General features: G+C 40.9%; 2 protein-coding genes across 3 annotated transcripts in view; one reads left to right on the top strand and one right to left on the bottom strand.

Annotated features, from left to right (window-relative positions):
• Window positions 1-3225, bottom strand: part of ociad1 (OCIA domain containing 1) — a 30244-nt gene extending 27019 nt beyond the window's left edge. The window contains 1 exon segment of the mRNA NM_001045702.1: window positions 3142-3225. Within this exon segment, the coding sequence (NP_001039167.1) occupies window positions 3142-3204 (63 nt within the window). The 5' untranslated portion in view covers window positions 3205-3225.
• An 8682-nt stretch (window positions 3226-11907) lies between these two features.
• Window positions 11908-25933, top strand: part of fryl (FRY like transcription coactivator) — a 184778-nt gene continuing 170752 nt past the window's right edge. For both annotated transcript variants that reach the window (XM_012955689.3, XM_012955686.3), the window contains exon 1: window positions 11908-12147. The gene's annotated coding sequence lies outside the window, so the exon portion shown is untranslated. The remainder of the gene's footprint in view (window positions 12148-25933) is intronic.

The following is a 25933-nucleotide window of genomic DNA, read 5'->3' as shown; positions in this document are numbered from 1 at the left end:
GTAAGATTAACTGCCTTTATCAGAAGACTTACTAACATTTACTATACAGCTGTTTGGAATGTCTGTGTCTGAGGACAACTATACCCCCAATCAATGTAGGTACAGCTATAGGACCCATTATCCAGAATGCTCGGGACCAAGTGTATTCCGGATAAGGGGTCTTTTCGTAATTTGGATCTCCATACCTTAAGTCTACTAAGAAATTGATAAAACTTTAATCAAACCCAATTGGATTGTTTTGCATCCAATAATGATTAATTATATCTTAGTTGGGATCAATTACAAGGTTCTGTTTTATTACTACAGAGAAAATCAGTTTAAAAATTTTGAATCATTTGATTAAAATGGAGTCTATGGGAGATGGGCCTTCCGTAATTCGGAGCTTTCTGGATAACGGGTTTCCGGATAACGGATCCCATACCTGTATGTATAAAATATATACGGCATAAAACAGTTTATATTTAAACCCCCACTTCATCTAAATCAACAATTTTAATAAAACAAAACTTTTTAGCAGAATATGCTACTGGGTAAGCCTAAATAGAAAATTAGCATTTTAAGTACTAAAGCACCCCCCAGGATCATACGCACAGTCCACACAAACAAACCAAAGGCACACATACATGTTAGGCCACATCAGCCAATTATTGAACAAAGTTCTGTCTTTTATTCCTACACTTCTTCCTGGGCGGTATTATTTTATATCAGGTGATCTCTGAGGCAGCACACAGACCATCACTAAATGGTAGCTGAAGATAAAAATTCCAGTTTGTTAAGATTCTTTAATAGGCCACTTAATATGATATAAACTACTTGTTGGTTAACTATTCAATCTGGGGGTATAGTTTTCCCTTAATAAAAATTAGGGATGCACCGAATCCAGGATTCGGTTCGGGAATCAGCCAAGATTCGGCCTGGCCAAACCGAATCCTTAAAATCACGTGACTTTTTATCACTTGAATGCAGAAGTTGAAAACTTTTCCCTGTGCTTCTCTTTTGCTGTGGCCTAATTTGTATATGCAGATTTAGACTCTGATTCGGTTCAGTATTTGGTTGAATCATTCACAAAGGATTCAGGGTTCGGCCAGAGACCAAAACAGTGGATCGGTGCATCCCTAACAAGAATTGGGGAAAAAGATAAGGAAGCTCAGCTGAGGCAAAGTAAAATGATGAATTGTATATCAAAACTACAAAAATACCTGTATATGAAATCTAAACCTCTACTGTGAAAGAAAAACGTAATAGTATATTTATATTGGTCTTCTTTTAACACATCATAAGGTTCTCTATTTCTTTCTCTCTCTATACATATTACTGGAAAAGACTAAACAGAACAGAAATTAAGTAAACGGTGAATGCAGAAAAAGGGTACAAAAAAAAAAGTCTGTGATGTTTGCCAAAGGACTGGGTTAAGCACAATATTAAATCACTGTTTGATTATACAGTTAAATAACACATACACAATGTATTATCCATTATATAAACAAACTCTGATCTATAGCAAGAAAAAGAAAGAAAAGCAAACTAATCTAGAATTCCTAAGCTAAGCAAGTATAAATAGAAAATGGTATACATTATAATATATACTAATGAATACCGTTATTTGGGCTCTGTATCAAGGGGCCTAGAAACACAGTTCTCTCCATGAACATTTTTTCCTGGTCTGCCACTTCTACACTCTATATGAATTGTATATTTCTGCACCCAGTCTGAGACTGTACCCAAATCAGGCGCAAAACGTAGGGTAAAAAAATACTTGACTGTGCCCTATACATAACTACAACGGGTAAGAGCAATTGATGATGACCTGTATTTAAAGGGGTATTTCATCTTTAACTGATGATGATGTAGAATGTGGTTTTCTGAGAAAATTTGCCAGTGGTCTTCATTTTTATGGTTTTTGAATTGTGTTTGTCTAGCACAGGGGTGGGCAAACTATGGCCCGTGGGCCACATCCAGCCCGTTGGTCTTTTTAATCCGGCCCGCCAACTCCGCAAGTCTCATCACATGAGACTTGGACTGACGAGTGGAGATGGCGTAACGCTGGCCCGGCCCGTCTCTCAAATTTTAAAAGTCAATGTGGCCCCTGAGACAAAAAGTTTGCCCACCCCTGGTCTAGCAGCTCCCCAGTTTGGAATTTCAGCATCTATCTGGTCAATAGGGTCAAATTTAGCCTAGTGACCAGGAAATGGTTTGAAGAAGAGACTGGAATTTGAACAGCAGATTGTCTGAATAACAGAATATCATAGAGCAATAGTTTTTGGTTGCCTGGCACAGTGACCCCCATTTCAAAACTGGAAAGATCCAGAAGGAAGAAAGTAATTCAGAAACTAGAAAAAAATTAAAAGACAAATTGAAAAGTTGCTAAGAATAACACATTCTAAAACACAGTAAAGTTAATTTAAAGGTAAAATACCATTTCTATACCTCGTTCAGAAAAAAGGTGCTAGTAAAGAGTCCAGCTTGCATATGGGCAACTGCCCTGGGGCAATATAACAACCCATCAGGTATCTGCTTTCGATTTCTAACACCAAACAAATGGAACAAAATGAATTGCTGACTGGTACTTGCATCGCTGCAGTTTAGTACAGGTATAGGACCCATTATCCAGAATGCTCGGGACCAAGGGTATTCCGGATAAGGGGTCTTTCCGTAATTTGGATCTCAACACCTTAAGTCTGTTAAAAAAATCAATAAAACATTAATTAAACCCAATAGGATTGTTTTGCATCCAATAAGGATTATTTATATCTTAGTTGGGATCAATTCCAAGGTACCGCTTTATTTCTACATAGAAAAAGGAAATCAGTTTTAAAATTCTGAATTATTTGATTATAATGGAGTCTATAGGAGACGGGCTTTCCGTAATTCGGAGCTTTCTGGATAACGGGTTTCTGGATAAGGGGTCCGATACCTGTACTTATGTTATTCAATCACCAGCGCACAATAAACCCTAGGCAGTTACCCATGACTGCACTGCACACTAGCACCAGAACCTTCTCAGAGACCCCCCTCATTTCCTACAGGGCAATAAGAAACATCCCAGTCTCCTAGGGGAGAAGAGCTTGCAGTGCTTGCCCTTGGTGTGAGCCCTATCCCTGGCAGCAGCAGCCCCATAGTGACCCGCACTGAGAGTGGTACCTGCACAGTCCTGTGCGGTGCCGGCTGCTGCTGGTCACTGAACTCTGCCGGAGAAGGTGCCATTAGGATGTGAACATCAAGTAGCACAGCCCTTCAGAATAATATGACCTCTCTCCTCCTCCAACAGAGACAGCATGAACCCTCCTGTCCGGAACAGCTTTCCAACCCGGAAGGAGTATGTCAAAGTGCCGTTCGATTGGTCGCACTGCTTCCGGGTAGCTGGATCTGACAGCTCCTGCGAGTCGCCCTGTGTATGGGGCTTTGCTTAGAGCTGAGTCCCGGGAAAGCGCTTACCGCCGCTGGTGTCCAATGTCCTTCGCAGAACGTTAAATGCGGTGTAGCTGTAGGGCTGCTGTTTTATTAAAGTATATATTCACAGCTGTGTGTGCTCTGCTTCTGTTTTGGTTCGCCCCAGCCTGTATTAAAGTGGCTCTGGCCACAGATATGTGTATATTTGATGGATGATTATGAAGTATGTATCCATAGATGGCAAAAGTGTGTGTAGGTGAAATTTCATTCCAGCTTGATTTAAGGGGTTCTTACCATAGCAACTGTTTAATGTAAGTGAGTATAAATGGACATTTGAATGCCTGTGCGCTACTAACTTACACGTTCATGTCACATAGGGATACCTTGCATAGAATGTAAATCTTTCCACCCTGGTTTGGTTCTGGGCATAACAAAGTGCCGAGGTGGGTATTACTGGCAAATCTGCCTATTCAATAAGAAACTGGGGTATTAAATGATTATATGATTGTTTAAATAATTGACTTCAAATATACTCTATACCAGTGATCCCCAGCCAGTGGTTCCTGAGCTGCTCACCACCCCCTCTGATGTTGCTCCCAGTGGCTGCAAAGTAGTCGCTTATTTTTACATTTCTGGCAAATGTAAAAAAAAGGAATTCTGGGAATGAATTCCAAACTCTTAAAAAAATCCCATTTACATGGGTTTATCCTATAGGGTACAGCTCACCCACTGGGTTTGAAGCTGAAGCCAGGACAATAGCTGATCAGATTCCCAACTACAGACCGGTTTCGCCCTTTCTGGGGCTCATCAGTGTAGCACAGGGTTTTCTGATCAGCTTAGGTAGAGTCACCATGTGGTTCTACAAACAAATAAATTAGGTTGAGGAGACTGCCTCATACAGACAAAAGCAAACAAAAGGAATTCTGGGAATGAATTCCAAACTCTTAAAAAAATCCCATTTACAGCAAGTTTTGGAAACCCAGAGACACAGTTTTACTCCAAGCAGAGCCTCCTGCAGGATAGCAGTCACATGGGGCTACCAAATAGCCAATCACAGTCCTTAATATGCATCACCAAAGAACATTTTAATGTTCGTGTGGCTCACCAACACTTTTTTATGTGGCTCATAAGTAAAAAAGATTGTGGATCCATGCTTTATACTGTGCAAATAGCGGTGTCTTGCACTGAATACAGCTTTTAGTGCTAGGCATGAAACATCATCATATGTATTTATATTTAATTATCTCTTATGGCCACCTTTACTCATTACCTTTAACCAGACTATATTTACAGAGCCTCTGCACCACTGCACTGTGTTTGTGTGTATATACTGCTCCTTATTTGCTATTCAGGGATTTAACTATTAACTTTTCATAGTTGCCCACAAGCAGTCACTTCCCATTCATTTGAATAGGAAACTCACAGCTAATGGCAGTTGCTGAATTTTTCAAGTGGGCATCACCTGAGAACTAAGCCTTTCTGACCAATTACAATTTGACAGTGCCAGAGGCTACTATAGGCAGCACATTTGCTATTAATGTTTATGAGAAGTGGCTGCCAGCAGTTAAGGGTGTTTCGGAACACACAGTAATTGTAAATAGTGTAGGAGTTTATGTTGTGATTATAGATACTGACAAGACAACACAATAGCTCATTGCACCACTGACTTACAGTTTTCTAAGTCAAATTATTAAAAGGATTGTACACTATGCTAATAAAAAACTGATAGATTATGCAAAGAAAAAGGACTTTAGTGAACCTGCCTAAGGTTTCTCTTAAAGGGTTTTTTTACGCTTGTAAACGTAACACTGGCCTTGTGTATTGTAGTTACAGCCTTCCCAAATTCTTTATTTACAGATTCCCTTTTCCTGGATTCAACTTTTCCTTCCTCACGTTGCCATGGTGCACAGTGCTGTTACATATACATGTAACATCACACACTGGGTGATGGAACTAGACAAGGGGATAAGGTAGCACAAAGTTTGTACAAGGTATAATGTTCTTACTTAGAGATAAATTAGGACTGGACCCTTATATCAGCTCTCTGCTATGTACCTTTTACATAGGTATGTAATTTGGATGGGCCTTTATTGCCCTTTAGAGGCATTTACCATAAGCAAAAGTTAATAAAATATTGTGGAAGTACATGGGTTTAAAATAGACGTGAAATGAGTCATTCTTTTCAGTGTATATCTTACTGCATAATTCCTGTAGATTGTGCCCTTGATCATTTATCTATCCTTTATTCCATCTCTGGCCAATTTCATGCTGTGTTTGATGCTATATGTTTAAATCAATATCAGTGGGACAAAGAAATGTTTAGCTCTAGCAGATCTATAAAAATTTAATGTACATATTTTTACAGCAATGATTTTACGTCTCTAAATCTTAAAATGATACATAGATATGTTCATGATTAAAATGTGGATCTGCAGGTTGAAAGTTGAATCGATCAGTCAGGATTGGAATTGCATAAAACAAATATGGTCTGTGATTCAGTTCCGCAGTAAAGGCGGGATAGTAATCTTCATTAGTAAGGAAATATGTATAAAGAAACACAGGTGTTTGGTTTTCAAAGAAGAATAAAACATTCCATTGATGATATTTTATATGGTCCCCTTCTCCCTCCTGAATGCTCCCCTATTAGCTGCCCCCTTGCCCCATACCTGGGCTGAGAAAGCAGAACCGGACAGTGGGGCTGAGTGCCACTATGTCATTTCCTGTGCACATGCTCCCCAGCGTTGATCACCATCTTTGCATACTACCAATGAGGTTAGTATAAACAAGTGATTCACTAATATAAAAAAAGTCAAACCCTTCCACTGCAATTTATTTTGGTACACTTTGGTCTCCTTCACACATTCCTACAAGATAATGTTCTCTGGCTTATAAAGGGTAGTTTCAAGGAAGGACATAGGGGGTAATTTACAAATACAGGCACAAGTGCCAGCGCACTAAAATGTATGTTGTGCTTAGTGATGCTATTCATTAAAGGTACTTGCATCCAAACACGTCCTTGCCTGTACATCACATGGTTGCACCCAGCAACATTGTGTCCAGCCTGCTTTCGCAAAATTGTGCACAAGTTTGTCTAGTGATGCTATAGAACCCTGGAGCTACTGCGAGTGTTGCACAGATGCTTTCATCAATAGGGCTCAGCAGACTTTGCAAAAAAATCACATGCTAACATCATTTTAACAACAAGCACCAGAAGTAACACAATAACAGGGAGATTTGGTCACTAGGGATACTCTGATTCCAATACAGGGTAAACTACAGTACATACCAATGAATATAAACTCATTCTAATTAAGTGCCTTCTGGGAGTGCAGTGTTCCTTGATGATGATGATTCCCCTATCCACTGGACATGAGTGGCCACTGTGTCATTTCATAAACTAAAACTAAATGCCATTGCATTCCTATATCCCAGGCCAATAAAATGTTTATGAGAGATTTTAGAACAATGCCTAAGAATATTTTCGACAATATGTAACCATGTTTTGTAGAGAATATCTGACATGTTTCCAAATACTGTTGTAGTGGTCCGACAACCATTAAAACACTGTTTTAATAGCACTGTTTTGATAGCAAAATGCAATTTGCTTCAGTCCAGAAACCCTGGATTTATTAACCTAGTACCATTAGAACATTGAAAGCAAACAACTGGTTGCTGTCAGTTCCTGGACTGAAATAAATTTCAACTGTTACCACACAAACCTTTTGTCATATTTTCTTTTATTTAGTTAAATTATTGGGACAGTCATTTCCAAGAAGCCCTTGTATGTCGATAATTCAACTTCATTATTAACTGTAGGAAAAGGGAGCAGTAAAATCAGAATCCTTAACAGCAAAAAGATAAATGAAACCAACAGAAGGGTGCCTTAGCTCTCTAGCAATGGTTTATTATCAACATTTCCACAGCACACTGAGCATTTACATCAAGAGGAGGATTACTGATCCTGCTCAGCAACACACCATAGAAATTAGGTTTGATAGGTTTGATATAAGTCTTACAAATCCCACAGCATTCCCATATCTTATATTAATTGCATTTTGAATTATTCTAATTACCTTCAGTTCCAGCCCCCTGTGTTACCTTACAAACCTTTAAGCAACCCATGGTTCTATCCCAGATGAAAATCCTTGGAGTCTTGCATTAGCCAAGTCACTACAGCTTAATTGTTGTTGTGTACTCTGGAGGTCATATTGATTTAACTGTGTAATTTTATAGTAGAACAAATATAGTTTATAACATCTCTGTAGATCTTCCCTTTCATATGCCTGTAAACAGGTGACCTTTCAAGGACACACAAATTCAGTTATATGCTTTTAAGTATGATAACATTTTTAAAAAATAAAAAATTTTAAAAATATGTTTATCTCCTTTCACACACAAAAAAAACACAGTTCCAAAGCTGTAGAAATCTGCAAAGCTTCTAATTTTGTGAACAGATAAGCATGGAAAATAACGTGTAAATATCTTAGTTCAAACAAATTGTATCTTTTTATCACTTGAAATCTTGTTTCATTTCCTAATGCTCCAGAAGGGGAACCAATATTGCCATGTAATAGATTTTATAGTATTCTGCTTATCTGATTAGCAAACAAGTCACAAAGTTCAAGTGTTTCCCTTCTGCTAAACAAGTTGAGGCTACCATTTATATGAAATAGAGGCTGTCTGCTTGGCAGCTGTAATTTCATTTTGTACTTGAAAGTAAATTATGGCCATGTGGTGGATGTATTCTAAAAAAAGTGTTGGTGGAAGAAGATTGTATTTAATATGTGCATCCAATACGGGTGTTATATATATACACTATATATATATATATATATATATAATGGCCCCCTATATACCCTATATATTTCCTCTCATGTGATGAGGCGTGTCAATACAATAGAATACTACACTATGGGGCATATTTATTATAGTGGGAATGTTCACTGGGAATGTTGCCCATAGCAACCAATCACATCTTTGCTTTTGTTTTCTAACTTGCAAGTGACCATTCAAATCTAATTGCTGAGTGGTTGCTATGGGCAAGATCACCAGTGATGTTGGCTTACACACTATAATTAATATACCCCTATATCTTTGTTTTCCTTGGTTTAAATTCTCCATTTTGCAGAGCTTTGGAGCACTGATCTTCATTGTATATAAAGAAAATGTATGACTGTATGGGAGACTTGGATAAACAGTGATAGGCTAAATTGTATTGGTGCCCAGGGCACAGCACTAGGCCATCATGTCCCCTCCTGCCACCGACTATTCACATGCCCTGATCCCCCTACTGCCACTTCTCTCAGTCTCTAACATAATTTCTCCACTGGTCTCTGTTCATTCCTCCCATATTGTGCACCCACCCTTAGTACCCTAGGCAGCTGCCTCTTCTGCCTACTCCTATTTCTGACCCAGAGGTTAAACTTAACACCTTGATAAAATGGATGAGATATGGCACTGCATTTCAGGGTGGTTATTTTTATGAGCTGCACCCATTTATACACAGCTGTCCAACTGAACCTGTAAGCTTTACCTGACAGGGGCCTGTTGTACCTGAGACGTTTGTGTAGAATTACTGTAGACTCTGCATAATCTCCATATCTGTGAAGGTTTCTTTCATGCATAGAGAGTCATAGTTCTGTTTACAATAGAGTATGGGTCTCTCTCCACCTGCAGCCTCTGCTTGGGCCAGATGCTAAAATCTACATCCCCATTTATTTTTGCTAGGAGAAGCACCTTAAACCACTCGTACCACCTTCTACTTACTACATTGTAATTTGCCTAGATGCACTTCCACTGGCAGCTCTTAGCCTAAAAATAATTGGCTTGGAGCTCTTTAGCTAAATGTGTTCATCATTTCTTTACCAGATGGAAGCACACATAGCACAACTAGACCACTGGTCTCCTACTGCAGTGCCACAGGCAGCCAACCTGGATTCTGAAGGTATCCGTCAAGATGGTGCCACTAGTTAAGAGAAGGCTATGGGTCACCAGGGGCTGCCTTGAAAAGCTGTCTTCCCAGCAGTTTTGACTTCCCTTTTACTTTTACCTGTCATCTAGTAGAGCTACACCTTGATTTCCATTGATTAACATAGAATCTACACCTCCTTGCACTCTGAAACTTAAATATAAGAATCTTCACCTGCCAAACCCATCCTGTGCTTTATAAACATGTAAATTAAACTTTGTATCTGAACAGATAAAATGTAGTAAAATAAGCAGATGTTTCAATAAGGCCTGAAATAGACTTTCAACCTTTTTGTTTTTCTACCTGCCAAAAGCATTGGGTTTTGGCATGTAGAAAAAAAGGTTGAAAGTCTATTTCAGGCCTTATTGAAACACCTGCTTATTTTACTACATTTTATCTGCCCAGATACAAAGTGTAATTTACGTGTTTATAAAGCACAGGATGGGTTTGGCAGGTGAAGATTTGCCATAAAAAAGGTTATTATTTATCTTTTTCTCTGGAGTTTTTTATCTGCATCTTGGAGGCAAAGGAAGAGATAACCCACAGCCTGTTCTGTACAGGACCTTGCTCCAGTATCACAAACATTATGATAACAGTGTGTACTCATATACACCTGTGTCATGTAAATGCTATTATTTCCTGACTGTATCAATTGAACCCTTATCTCACTGGGTACTTCCTGAACACAAAATAGTTGAGGAAGTGCTCTAGCACTGCTTGGAAGCGGAGTTGCACAAACAAAAACACCTTCTCTCAGCCGTTGAAATGAGCAAATGCAAATAAAACATTTTAGGAACAAATAATCCATCATAAAAACATTTCAGAAGTGTATTTCTAAAGATGACAATTTAATTGTATGCCCCCTCCCCATAAAAATAAAAAACCGATGGTGTAAATGATATATATATATATATATATATATATATATATGAAGATGCAAAGGCTCACTCCCTATGGCAGTGATCCCCAACCAGTGGCTCCTGAGCAACATGTTGCTCCCCAACCCCTTTGATGTTGCTCCCAGTGGCCTCAAAGTTTGTGCCCATTTTTGAATTTCTTATTTGGAGGCAAGTTTCGGAGGCATAAAGGCCATCTGTACTGCTAAACAGTACCTCTAGTAGTCCGCCAGTCCACATTGGGCTACTAATTGACCAATCTAAGTCTTATTGGTCACCTACTTGGAAAGATTTTGTGCTTGTGTTGCTCCCCACCCTTTTTTCATTGAAATGTTGCTCACAGGTAAAAAAAGGTTGGGGATCCCTGCCCTAAGGAATAGGTGCCAGTGCTCAAATAAAATTGTGCCCATAGGATCCATATATGGAGCAGTGGTGCTTGTTCCATTGGCAAGTCCAAAGGAGTCCTATACTTAATACCTGTCTTTTGCAGGTAATACGTACAGAGTTCTGCCCATTATCTTATGGAGGGGTATGTGTTCCTGTTTGTGACCTAAGTGCAGAATCAACAGATCCCAGTGGAAAGCAACCCTTCTAGCCTTTCGTTGAAGGAGAGCCTAAAGATTCTTGTCCATGCTGAACCAGGGCCTGTGGGGTAAAGGAGAATCTGAAGACCCCTGCCGAGCCTTAAGCCTATGGATAAGGGTTATCCTTTAGGATAAAGGTGCCCTGTCACTGCTGGCACAGAGAGAGCAGGAACAGACCTCTACACAAAACCCATTTAAGTAATAGGTATCACATTTCTAAATGCTTATAGTCATGCAACTAACCATGCAAAATCTGGAGCAATGTTATGTATATGCATGTTAACACTAGTATAAAAGTTGCATCATGCTAACATATTTGTGTGACTGCATGACATGCAGGGGCTCTTCTAACACTGGGCAAATCTGCACCTTGGTAGTAACCAACATAGCAACCAATTAGAGATTAGCTTTCTGCAGGTAGCTGTAAGTAGAACACTGAAGGTAAACATTTGCTTGGTTGCCATAGTATACTGGCCAGGTGCAAATTTGCCCAGTGATCATAATATACGCAGTTTTTATCTAAGTGCATAAATAAGACAGTAAAGCAGTGAAATACTATACTGTACTACTAACTAACCGACACCCCTCAGTTGTATGACAGTGTGCTGTGGTGTAACTAAAACTTACTAAGCACCGCCGCATTGTCTACTCTACGCTAAAAGCAGCCCTGGGAATGACAAGTTGCTCAATTCTCTCAAATCCTTTTGATCTTTCCATCCAGCAACAGCGTCAACTCTGCCGGAGATCCCATCTGCCTGGCCATGTGAGAACAAGGGCTGGGAGCAAATATCTGATTGACAAATATAGCAGCCAATGGTTAAAGGGGTGTGGAGAATATTATTCAAGAAATCGCACCTTCCCATTCGCGGGGCGGTTCCCACAGAATGCCTATTCAGCCAATAAGGGGGGAAAAGCCACGTGACGTCACTTTTTGATTGACAAGGCTCGAACAATCTCTACAACCCACTGTGAGCGCAGAATGTGGGCGGGAACGATACTTTAAACCAATGAGAGTAGTCCATGGGTCTATTCAGCCCGCCTATAGCTTCAGTGCGCCCAATCAGCGTGCTAGGAAGGCACTGGCTTTGTAACTGTGTAACGTCGCGCAGCGAAGGGAAGAGAAAGAACAGAGAGAAGAGAGAGAGGCAGAGAGTGGGGAAGGGAGAGAAACTGTACTGTGCTGCTGGGGGCCACTTGGATCTGGCCTGCATGGAGACAACGTTAACAGGATTGGGTTTAAATCGCACGCCATAGAAGGGAGTTGGAATCCGCGACAGACAGGACCTGGAGAGCTGCTGGATCTGGCCCGGTGGGTACTTACAGCTGAGATTAAGGAGGAGGGGGCAATCATCGTGTTGTACTCCAGTAAATTGTGCTGTGCCTGTGAGGGTCTTCAACCTGCATCTCTCCAGCTTCTGCTGCACTACAAATCCCAGCATCCCTCTGGAAGTTGACTCTTGGTGGGGGGATGCTGGGAGTTGTAATTCGTCAACAGCTGGAGGGCAGCAACGTGAAAACGCATCTTGTCTTGCCGTCTGTGGGGACTTATACAGCCAGCCTTGTCCGGAAGAGCTTGCACTCTGATTCTGTAGTTCTTGTTCTTTATTTAATACAAAGCGAAGATATATAAATAAACTCACCTGTGGCTTGCATTAGTGTCATCTCTATTGGCAGTAGTGTGCAGCAGTACATGCACTAATCTGGTATTTGGGATTTGCTTGAATTGGTGCACGGAAAGCAGCAGTGTATGTGTGTGTAAATTATATATTTATATATATGATTTTATTTTATAATAATTTGCAGAAGTGCGTTTGTATATACATGCTACTAATGTGTCCTTTCTGGCTCAGAAATGTGATTATTGGAAACTTTTTTTTTTATTATTATCATCATCAATATTTATTTTTTTTGTGATCAGGCTGTGTGCTGAGATGAGTCTCCAATAGGCAGGAAAAGCTTGTGTGAAGCTTACATTTGCATCCCATAACCATGTGCTGATAATGCGTGCCTGATACATGCTGACATGAATAAAAGAGAGCCTCTGTTTTTTGCTATCCCAAGTCCACAGATTGTAAGCTCTTTGCTTCAGGTATAGCAGAGTATTAATGTGTTGGTGCTACATAAACCTTCTGGGTAAACATTTAATGTTGTGGGTTTTGCTTTTAATCTAAGACTGCTTTTAATCTAAGGATACTGGTATGGATCCAAAGTGCAAATGGTTTGCCTCCATGGGTCTGTCACTTGTAATGATGTGGAAGGGACCAGTATGGTAGCACCAGTGGTTGGTAGCAGACAGGCTGTCACATCTCTATAATGGCATGAGGGTGTAAGCAGGTTGGCATGCTTGAGATCATATTAATTCCGGTGGATTGCTTCTGTAGGCGATGATATGTAAGCAAGTCATCAGTGATGCAAGGCAATAATCTTTTTCTAGGGTAGGGTTAATGCTTCTTTAGAATTAATAAAGGTGCCAGAATAAACTGATGGAATATATTACAGCTCATATATTATGTGGACATTATTTTATACTCCCGTGTGAACAGCAGGTGTTATTGTGACCAATCCAGCGTTTGTGTGCCCAGAGCTAGGGGACCAAATAGGAGTTCCATGTGGCCTTACAGCTGCTATAGCAACTCTTGTAAGGCAAAAGGGCTTCAGTGATGCTTTGTATCATTTTGCCCAACCAGCCACCCCCCCCCCCCCACTTCCTCTGTGAATTTGTAATTTTAGTTCAGTTACTTAGCACCCTCCAATAGTTGTTGGCCATCGTTTGGGCAGTGGTACTTTTCTAAAGATAATAAGCTCCAGTGTATATGGCGCTGGAGTGGGCTCAAAGCTTAACTAGTGCTGGTAATATCTGTTATCTTACTGTGTGTCTGCCCTGTTGGCTAAGGGAATATCTCTTCATTACAGGTGGGTGAATGCACTGAAAGCAGTCTGTCTCTGAGCTTAGTGCTTACTTGTTTGCAGAGCTGGTCAGTTGTTTGTTACACCTATGAGTAGTTCATAAAGCACTTTATCTCCGCATTGCAACAGTCATTTTTGTGATGCAAATGCCAAGAATGAGGATGTTATTACTAAATTTCTCTTCTTTTCACACATGTGGTACAAAGTACGTGCACTCTGGCTCATCTCTGAGGTTAGCCTCCTTTATCCTGTGACTTCATTCTCAAGCATCATGATTTGAAATATAGATGTCTCTACTTTGACTTGCATATCATGGCTAGTCACAATATTATTATTAACATTTATTTATAAAGCGCCAACATATTCCGCAGCGCTGTACAATAAGTGGGTTTCATACATTGGACATACAGCAACCAATAACCGATACAAGACTTGGTTACTTGGAACTGACTTGTACATCAGGACAACTTAGTAAAAGACAGTCTCGCTCACACTTGAAGAGTCTCTGCATACCATTGTTGATTAGATTCTCTCTCTTATTTCATGTGATTCTCTGCATCATGCCCAATATCAGATCCTCATTTCATGGAACTGAGCCGATCGTTCCCTGGGAATCCATATTCCTTATTCTGATATGCTGGATGGAGGACTGCATAACATAAAACTCTTCATTCAGTTAGTTCTGTGTCATAGATGCTGGGAGTTTAGTGACACAATTCTAATAGTCCCATAGTTGTGTGTGTGTGTTATGTCTTTATAAGCTTCACATAGAATGCATGTGTGGCTCTGACACCACAAAATCTATTTCTTTGACTGTCCATCCAATACTCGGAATTGTAGTTTTACGTAATGTAGAGGGGCACAGGTTGGAATATATTGTGACTATATAAACATGCAAGCTTTGTATCTCTCTAATGAGAAGTACTAAACATTGCACAGTGAAATACAGTAACATTGTAGCAATTGCCGATACATGGCAGTGTGTTCCCAGATATTCACAGAGCAGTTTGGTGTTGCATTGCTTCTGGGGCTGGGTAAATCTCAGGGGTTTGGTCACTACCTTTGTTGTATGGCTGGAAAGAATTATGACTTTGCTGTTCAGGCAGGCATGTATACCTGCAGTAAAAGAATGCAGTTCTTGTGCTGGGGATTCTTGGCTAATTGGTCACAGGGACAGCATATAGGTGGCTATAAATCAGTGCCGCACTCATAAGCATTTACAGCAATGCTGTGCTCCATGGAGGAAAACGCCATGATATAGGAGTATTTATGTGCTGAGGGGGCACTACTGGAAAATAAATACGCCACTTACATGTGCACAAGTATGACTTTTTTTATATTGGTTGTATTATACACCCGAAACTCATCAACAATATTAGGGTCTTACGAGTTTGTATGCCATAGGCCCCAATGCCCCTAATGATGTCCCTGCTTATGTTTTTGCAGCCCCTCAGAATTGTTTTGGGGAAGAGCTATTATTATATTATTATCTAATACTAAAATGTGTATAAGCTCTGCAAAGAGAAGGTTATTTTTTAGGGTTTATTGGTTAAAGGAGGTTTAATGTCACATGCTGCTCACATTTTTTCACCTTCACACAAACTTTTTATGTTATTTTAAAGAGACATTTTTACGTTTATCATAACATTTTCTTTGCATGGTATTTATTATTTTGCCCAATGCTTTCACACAGGGGTCAAATGTAAAAAAGACTTTGAGAGCAACACAAGCATAATTAAAGTTTATGGAGGTGCCAAATAAGGGCTAAGATTGGCTATTAGGGAGCCTGTATGCACACTATCAGCTTACAGAGGACTTTATTTGGTAGTAAATCTTGTTTTTATTCAACCAAAACTTGCTACCAGGGCAGGAATTAAAAAATAACTACCTGGTTTGGGGGCACTGAGAGCAACATCCAAGAGGTTGGTGAGAAACATGTTGCACACGAGCCACTGGTTGGGGATTACTTCTTTTACATTACCTGTCTGATCACCCATGTTCCTCTATGAGGGGGCTGCCATATTAGTGCAGCAGTAGTCTGTTGGCAAAACAGTCAGGGTCAGGAACTTCAAGTGACAATAACTTACAAGAGCAGCCCTATCAGCAAAAAACTATCAACATTACCTATGGGTTACTTTAATGTACATTAGTGAAGAGTAGTTTTTTTAGTGTCAGGTTCATTTAAGGAGCTTAGCAAGGGGTTTCCATTATTTTGTATGGTTTTTGAGTTATTAGTCTTATTACTATGTCTCTTTCCAGACTGCAACTTAAACGGTACCTGGTTGTCAGGGTCAGTGGCCCAAGCAACTATAAAACCAATTTACTGTGCAACTTTGCTATTTGTTATTCTTATTTATGTTGCTTTCCTTTTGTTTTGATGACCTTTACTTTATCACCTCCCTTTTAGATTTCTAAAGTGCTCCCTGGTAGCTAGGATATATAACTCTGTAGCAACTAGATAGTAGTTTAAATCCCAAGCCTGCTGAACAAAATCTTTAATTTTAAAACTGTATCAGTAATTGCAGCTTGCTTAAAGTTCTGTCGCTTACTTCATTTTTGTAAAGAAGAACTGAAAAGTTGTTTAAAACAGCATGATGTATAACATAGTAAAGGTGAAAATGCCCTTTTACTTGTTCAAAATGCTGCACTGCTGTAAAGTGAATTTCCCATATCCACTATACTCTGAATGCTGTGTTACAAAGATGGTTTGGTAGCCCCTAAATCAGTGTTATGAATCATTACAGCTCAAAATTCCCTAGTTATAAGGATGTGTACAGTTGTGGCCTAGCACCTGATACATAGTCCCTAAACCAGTGTTTTTCAACCTTTTTTGGGCAAAGGCACACTTGTTTCATGAAAAAAATCACGAGGCACACCACCATTAGAAAATGTTAAAAAATTTAACTCTGTGCCCAGCAGCAGTGCCCCCCTAGTACATTGGTGCCAAGAGCAGTGCCCCCCTAGTACATTGGTGCCCAGCAGCAGTGCCCCCCTAGTACATTGGTGCCAAGAGCAGTGCCCCCCTAGTACATTGGTGCCCAGCAGCAGTGCCCCCCTAGTACATTGGTGCCCAGCAGCAGTGCCCCCCTAGTACATTGGTGCCCAGCAGCAGTGCCCCCCTAGTACATTGGTGCCAAGAGCAGTGCCCCCCTAGTACATTGGTGCCCAGCAGCAGTGCCCCCCAGTACATTGGTGCCAAGAGCCAGCCCCCCTAGTACATTGGTGCCCAGCAGCAGTGCCCCCATAAGTCAGTGTGACCCGTGGCCCCCCCTAATACATTGGTGCCCAGCAGCATTTTACTTCTGCTCTTCGGCGGCTTCAGCAGCATCTTCCCCTCACGCGCGCCGCCTCTGCACTTCTGCCTACACGCAACCGCACCCAGGCCCTTTTATAACGTTGCGCCCCGTGCGTACTGACGTCACCCGTACACACGGGTCGCAACCAATGACAGGGCCCGGATTTTATTAAAGGGGGCCCGAGCTACTAAGAAAAACTGTAGCATCGCCGGGCCCCCTTTGAAAGTAAAAATTGCGGCCCTGCCTACGGCACACCAGGCAACATCTCGCGGCACACTAGTGTGCCGCGGAACAGCGGTTGAAAAACGCTGCCCTAAACCACTCATATTTATAAAGGCAGCTTTTCCTTTACACCCTTTACAAATTAGAATTGCCTTACAAAAATGGGGCAGTAGGGTGTATAATTCCTGCCTCCGTTCTGACTTCATAATGTATTACCTATCTAACACTGTTCACCTTCTAATTTTCTGCCTTTAAAACACTTGTAGACAAAGCAGTTTGGCGATTCCATAGACTCCATTGAAGTCCATTCCCTAGCCTTAAGAGTTAAAGCTTTGTTTCTAACAATAATAGAGAGAAGCACAGGAATTTATACTTGTGGCTGCTTACAGAAGTCAAACTGGTGGTGCTGTCTACCCTTTAAAAGCCAGAAACATCAGCCAGTGGGCTCACCCTCCACGCATGCAGCGCTTGTATACAATAATCCTGTGGTTTTGAGCCCTGGTTCTCCAGCTGTTGGTAAACTAAAAAATTCTGCATGGAATGATAGGATTCTGAGAACCTCCCACTGTTAACAAACAGCTGGAGAGCCAGAGACTAAATAGCTATAATGCTAACTCTCGATGCAGGTTTCTTCTGTTTTTTTTGCTCTTTGTCTTTTACCCCAGGGCATTGTGATTAGAAACTGTTAGCCCTCTAGGACTCTATGAGAGATGGCATCCTTATGTTTTGGATTAAATAGCAGATCCAATACCTGTACTTGTATTCTTGGATTTTGTTTGAGAATTGGGAAAATGCCCTTTTTGGCATTTTTATCTAAATAGATATTGACAGACAGTTCCCAATACCAGCATAGCTTCTGTCTGTTTCACACACTATTATTTCTTTTCTAGAACTACACAGAAAGTCCTCTTCTCCTTTAGCTCATACTTAAAGAATCAGGAGCTGCAGAAATATATTTACATAAATTTAACTACATTTCTAGAAAGCACATAGTATTTGAATATACCTGTAGTTTTTTTTTATATAGCTTTTAATAGCAGATAATTTAATATAGATAATTTAAAGCCACATACACACAGATACAGTCTCCTCTGTATCTCTTGAACCACACCCTGCCTTTTATTTGTATTTCTCACAGCTTTTTCTTGCAGTTTAGACCTTATTCTTGCTGTATGATCTCTGAACCCCTCCATTCCTTGAAGCTTGCATCAGCTCTCATCTTATCTAACCTTTAATCTCCCCTTCTATAGCACTCACACAGCAGCTTCCTCTTAGTCATAGTGTTAATGAAAGTTCACTCTGATTGGCGCTGCCATCTTTAGTGATGTGCAGAGAAATCTATATAGATTGTAGGCTAAATTAAGCTTTTTTTCTTTTTACTACCTCCCTTACTTTCTATTGTAGCTGTATTTGGGCACTTTTTTTATAGCTCCTGTACCTATGTTTAAGGGCTCTTTGGGGAGCAGCCTCTGGCAGCTGGCATAAATCTGTTCTGTGTGCATTGGGTTTATATTGTATCCTGCCAACAAATCAATGTACTTTATCATTTGTGTATGCAGTGCCAATGTTGCCTGTGCCTTTGTGCTGTAGCTGCTTGTGTTTACTAATGAGCAGCACTTCTATATGTTGGTATGTCATTGGAGGAGAAATGCATTATCGGGCTGTGGGAGCTGCTTCCCAATAAAGAAAATGTAATTGCAGCTTCACAAGTCTGTGCAATGGAATCACATCTGTCTCAGTCTGTTGTAAACACTTGTCACTGTCAGCGCTTCTTTCTCATGCTGTTCCCCCCCTGTGTCTTCCGAGTATTTACAGCCCTTTGTTTCCTGTGTTACATCAGCCCTACTGCTGTAGGAACCACCCTTAACTTCCAAATAGCTCACTATGCAGTGTATGTCCAAACATTAACTATATGCATGTTAGAAGTTATATCGTTAGGGAATCCTGGGTCTGTGTTGTGCACCAGAAGCAGACCCGGACTGGAAATCTGTGGATTCTGGCCAATGGCAAAGGGGCTGATGTAAGACATTTACTATTAAGTGGGTTGATGGGTCTATTTGGGCCCATTACTAACAATGGTTCTGAATTGCACAAGTGCAATTACCAATAGGGACCAGTCATCAATTAATTTTGACCAGTCTACTATCAGTTAGATTAGAAAATAAAAACATCTCTACTGGAGGAACATACTCACCAACCAATGGGTATAGGGTTGTTTTTATTAACATTGGAGATCACTGATCATGTTACCCATAGCAACTAATCAGATCTTTGCTTCTCTTTTCTAAAGGTGGCCACACGTGGCGATTTGCGATTGTTAAATTCGCCACTAACGTTCAGGGCTGAAACGGCAGATAAGGAGGTAGAAACAATAGGATTTCTACCTCCTTCTGCCGATTCAGCCCTGGCGGCAGATTTTGCTCAGACGCCTTCTATGGCGCCCGATCAAAATCTTTTAACCTGGCCGATTGGCGAGTCGACCGATATCAGCAACCTCCTGCGTCGACTTGCCAACTTGCCATACACGCACTGAATATCGTACGAAACAAGGTTTCGTACAATATTATCGGTGCGTGTATGGCCAGCTTAACTTGTAGGTGATTTGTTAGAATCTAATTGCTGATTGGTTGCTATGCTAATATCACCAGTGATGTCTGTCTCCACTTTTAATTAATAGGCCGTAAATGTGAATGCATATGTCATGCTTCCTCCTCTTCCCTCTTAACTTGTAAATATATGCTGGGCAACTCACAATACAGTACTTTATATGTTACCAAAGCACATAACAAGCTGCTGACCCAGGTCCTTCAGACTGATTCAGTCTGCTCACGTATGGGGACCCGCGACAGGCCTTCCCGACCGATATCTGACCTAAAATTGGCCAGAAGTCAATCGGGCTGGTTTGATTTTCCCATCAGATTGGGGACTGCATCAGCTCAGGCCACTGAGGGGATCGGATTACTCCGATATCGTCCACCTCAGGCGGACATATGGGTGGAAAGATTCGCTCATTTGGAGACCTTGCCTTACCGTGAACTTCCTTGCTTAATCCCATTGATCATATGTCAGATTTATTTCTTTTTTTCTTATTTGAAAATACAATAAAACGGTAAAAAAAAAAAGATAATGGGAACAACAATCTTATTGGTTGCTATGGGCAACATTGCTGGTGTAGTTTAGCACCTGTCTTGGTAAACCAGCCCCTGGGTATTTGATCCTGGTAGATATAAGTCTAATTTGAAGAAGAATAATTGTATTACTCTAACTGCTATTTATCAAGAAACGTAAGTATGTAAACACAACTTAATACCTGCAACTTACACTGGGGAATTCTGTGAAGAATTCATCGTGGGTAAAGAAAATTGGCACATTGCACGCAAATTTATTCTTCATAAATGAACTGAATCGTCATTGAGGTTCTTGCATGCCTATATGAGCATAGCGTAGTACCAACTTTTAGCTGATATAACCAGCAAGTCTTTTCTATAGGCAGCAATAGAACTGCGCCACCTTCTGTGAATAATTATGGCAAAACAGTGTCTGAAATGTGCCTGGTGTAAATTGTTAAAAAAAAAAAGTGTAGTTAAGTTGTTCAGTATTTTTTCCCATTTTTCCTTCCTACCAATTAAATGATCACTGTATCATTGTGCTATATTAGCATAGGCAATTTTGCAGTGAAATAGTTATCTATACATTTGTTGTGCTTGGGAGTCCCCTTACTTCATACTTTGATAGGTAAATAAATTGTTGTCAACCATAGTTTCAAGTGAAACTGGTCCCCCCCCCAAAGGTCAAATTAGCATGGGGGAATAGTGGTATACTTGGCATGGCATTACCAAGCACTAACTTGCAAAGTAAAAATTTCTCAGACATGGGAGTGTCTGTTTGTTCAGGAAATAGGTCTATGGTTTCAAAACCAATCTTGGTTAGCAAGCTGCTACATTAAAAGGGTTTAGGGTGAGGGTGCCAGACCCACAGGTCAGAGATTCAAGGGAGCAGTGTTTCCTTTGGTGTCACCTGTGCACCCCTATAGTTCCTATTAAGAGTCCTTTCTTGCCTTTGCATGAAATTGCTATTGTTATGCTATTAAATGGTTATTAGATCAGAGAGTTGACCAGATATGTGGTCTGTTCATGCAAACGCTGCAGATCCTGCACTGTACGGTACTTAAAAAGTTTTATGGTAGTGGGGACAAAATACCTTCCGAGTGAAGCCAGCATTCATAATTCAGCTTGTTGCCCTTGAACCACAAGTCCCACCCAAGGCTTGTAGCCCTTGAACCCCAAGTCCCACCATCCATGCTGGGAGTTGTAGCTGGAGGCAGTTTCTTCATCAAGACCTAGAAAGATTCAGGACGGGGGCCATCAACTTGGATTGCATCTTGCTGTAAACCTGTACCTGGGGCACTGTAGGATAATAATAGAAATAAATAATAACAGCAGCAAGAGAGCTGTACGCTTGGCAGAGTGTGTATAGAGTGGAATGCTTGCAGTAGTTCTGCTTCTTTGTTGCACGATGCTGGCACTGTTGGGTCGACATGCTGCTTGCCTGGGTGGGTGGCTTGTTTCAAGCAGTGGGAAAGTAATGCCTGCGGGTAAGTGTCTCTGTGATATGTTGTGTCTCCCACTGTGTGTGTGTTTCCTCCTAGTTGTCAGGCCTTTCTCTTCCTGAGAACATGATTTCAGCTGCTGCACAAGTGACAGGATGACGGCTCGCAAGGAGGTGGGGGGACGCCTGCGTGAGGAATACATTACTAAATTACTCCATTGTGTCTGGAGTTCCCGTCAGTACTGTTCTGCAGCACTTGCTTTCATTTAGCAGGCATTTGCTATATAACAAAATCCGAGCCTGAAAATCCCTTGTTAGGAGAATGAGAGTCTCTGCCAGACTGAGGAGGCACATTTATGGCTGGTAGTTACTTGCCCACTGTCTGGGCTGAATGGAAGCCCATTTTCCGTGGGCTAATAAAATGCCTGGCACTGCATTAACGGCAGCCTGAAAAGAAGCAAACTGCTTGTTGCATATGTATGAGGCAACATTGCACTCTTTCTTATGTTTAAGCTGCTCTGCATTTAATATAGGCATGTAGGTTATTTTATGTTCCTTTGCAGTTGTTATATTACAACTCCCAGCCCCCAGTGCTAGCAGCGATTGTAGAAAGGTGCTGAGAATTGCAATTTAACCACAGCTGCAAAGGTACTGTCTGGAGATCCCTTTTCTATACAATGTGAACCAAGCTAAAAGGGCAGAAGAACATTTGTATTCCTTGTGAAGTGGCAGGCAAGTTATAGGTGGGGGATGGCAGGGCAGATCTTATGTGCAAGAGGTTCCTATTAGTTTCCCGCTGTGATATGCCTCTTGAGCCATGAAACAAAGCACCCCTTTCCCAGCGTTGGTCGACACTAGACAGAAACCTATACACATGTTTCCAGCTGCCTGCCATAGGCAGCCATGGAACTATAGGCTTTGTGGCTGTGAGTCAGTGCGGTGCCATTCAGACAAGGCTTTAACTCTTTCCAGGTCAGCAGAGAGCAGGACATTTTAGGATTTTGCGTCAGTGACAGGCTTGTGGAAACATGACATATATACAAATCTTAATTCATTAAAAAACTTTAAAATATTAAAACACATTATGGCTAATCAGTTGTTCAATCAATTAGAATCTGGTACCTAATTCATTACATACAAGAGGAGAGAGAAGTATATCAGACTCACAGTTAAAATAGTGTTCTCATAATTCAAGGTTAAATACGGTATACACATACGACAGTTACTATAGGCTTACTCAGGTCCTGCTGCCAGAACATTCAGCCAGGAGAAATAGTTTTTTTATTTATAAGGTGCACTGTGTTGTACTAGTTAATCTAGTTAGTTAGGCAACAATGTAATCTATAAAGGCTGGAGTGAGCAGATGACTAGAACACTACTTTCTGCTTTAGGGCTCTGGCACACGGGGAAGATTAGTCGCCCGCGATTAACTCCCTGTTCGCGGGCGACTAATCTCCCCGAGTTGCCTAGCCCTGCCATCCCACCGGCGAACATGTAAGTCGCCGGCGGGATGGCAGACGCGGCGGGGCGATTTCCGGAAGTCGCTGAAAAAGACTCGCGAGTCTTTTTCGGCGATTTGCGCGAAATCGCGCCGCCGCGTCTGCCATCCCGCCGGCGACTTACATGTTCGCCGGTGGGATGGCAGGGCTAGGCAACTCGGGGAGATTAGTCGCCCGCGAACAGGGAGTTAATCGCGGGCGACTAATCTTCCCCGTGTGCCAGAGCCCTTACAGCTCTCTAAGCTGTTAGCTATTCGTAACAAGTCAGTGACCTGAGGGGGGCCATATAGAACATAACTGTTCAGTTAGTTTGGTATTAAATCTGACCTGTTTGCTCACAAACTAACTGAACAGTTATGACCTATGTGCCCCCCTAAAGTCACTGACTAACTAAGAGGTTAGAGAGTTGAAAGCAGGAAGTAGAGTACTGGCTATTATGTTGGACATCTGCTCACTCCAGCCTTTATAGATTACCTTTTTGCCTACCTAACAATATTACAAATATTTTTTATTTTGCGAAGTCTGTCCATTTTACCCAGTTTCATTTTTACACTGAACTGTTCCTTTAAAAGTGCTGAGAAACATCTGACTAAAACCAGTTGAATTTAGTTTCATTATTATTATTGTCCATGAGACTCTTGTGCCTGCGGTTGCAGGTTATGTGCAGCTGTCTGTCACCAATTGCAGCATTTGTTCATTCCATTGCACTGATCTTGAGAAAAAGGTGTTATTTAAAATTGTACCCAGGCTTATGTTAGGCCCATATTACATCTTCTTCAGAGTAGGGGGGGGGGGTATAGGTACTACTAGGAGATCAATGACGGGGGCCACAGACACTAGCATCAGTTAAGACACTAGTTCTAAATCTGTCGGTGAGTGTAACCAGGAAATTGCAGTGTGCTAGATTAGCAGGCATGTAGAAACCACAGATTAGGCCAGTGTATTCATAAAGGATATCCTCAGGGATTGCAAGGAACTCTTCTGTGGTACTGCTGCACTTGTATTTAGCATTGTGTTTGCCAAACTAGGAATTTAAAATGCGGGATTATACTGAAGAAGGTAAAGCTCAACTATATGATCTGCTTGGGCCAAATTGCGCTGGTGCGTTAGAGTCGGGGTGTCCTCGTGCATTGCAGTATAAACTGATAACTTTTTACGTGAGGTGTTGTGATCACTGGTTTGCAAACTGGTTTGATCCAAAAAAAATCACGAGACAATTTGCAGTTGGTAATCGTTTCTTTTTTTGGGTTTTTTTTTTTTTTTTTTTAGTTGTATCGTTCAACTATCTGGTTGCTAGGGTCCAAATTACCTTAGCAACCAGGGAGTTGTTTGAACGAGAGACTGGAATATGAATAGGAAAGGACCTGAATAGAAAAATAAGTAATAAATCGTAACAATAAAATTGTAGCCTCACAGAGCAATAGTTTTTTGGCTGCCGCGGTCAGTGATCACCATGTGAAAGCTGAACAGAGCCAGAGAATGGCAAATAATTAAAAAACTATAAGAAATAAATAAGATCAATTAAAAAGTTGCTTAGAACTGGCCATTCTATAACACGCTAAAAGTTATTTTAAAGGTAAACCACCTTTATGAAAAAAAATTCCAACCTATGGTCCCCAAGCTTGGGCCCTTAAATACCATTGTATGGCCCTTGTGCCCTGCTTGATAATAAAACCTTATAAAAACAGTTGCTGTAACCTTGGCAGTAGCTGTTTATGTTGGGAGTGTTAGAATGCAGGCTGCCTTGGAACTATATTCAGATGTTGGCCCCTATGAAGTCATTGCATGCACCCAGTCAGTATGATGAGTGGCTCTGCTATGTTCCATTTAATATTAAACTGCGTCCGGCCAGGGGTGACCAAACATGCCCCATGCAGAGTGAACTTTGCTGAACTTTGAGTCCATTCGGATTCACAGAGTAAATACATGTGTTTGTGAGCCATTGTGGTGTATGTGCTGCACTTCAGGGATCTCATCTATTCCTGGCCTATCTCATGTCTCTCATTGTACTGTCTTTTCTGTGGGTGGGCTTCTATTTGCTTTCTGCCACCAGTTTCACTCACATTGTGGTGCTAAAGCTCGACTCAGAAAGGCAACCTTGTGTTCTATTTAATGGGGAAATTGTATTCATTTTGTTTGTAGGCGGGTTCCACATATTCTGCACTGAGATTCCTGTTTGTTTGGCAGATTGAAATATGTTAATATGAGTGGTATGAGCCATATTTGCTATTGTGAAATAGAGCCCCATGCCGAGACGCTAGTGAATCAGTGCCTGGTTGTTGAAAAACAAACAAATAATTCTATTCCTTTTACTGAGCAGTCATTTAAATAAAATCTGTTTAACTCAGGAAGAAAACAAACACAATATCTCTTTCACAATCAGAGAATGGCCTGCAGAATGCCCCTTTTATACCTAGGCTTATCTTTCATTCCCATACATTGTTGTTTGTCTCCATTTGAATTGCCTGCAATGGTTGTGACATTCTCCATATTGTCTTTCTGCTGAAGCAATATGGCAGCTTACATTCATATGTAATGTATCGATGTAGAGGAAATATGTCCATATCTTTGCTATTTTCTGAAAAACTAAATGAAAATGAACGGTAAATTTAAATTGAAGATT

The sequence above is a fragment of the Xenopus tropicalis genome, chromosome 1, assembly GCF_000004195.4.
Source record: "Xenopus tropicalis strain Nigerian chromosome 1, UCB_Xtro_10.0, whole genome shotgun sequence".
Lineage (NCBI taxonomy): Eukaryota > Metazoa > Chordata > Amphibia > Anura > Pipidae > Xenopus > Xenopus tropicalis.
This window is presented reverse-complemented; position numbering and strand designations above follow the sequence as displayed.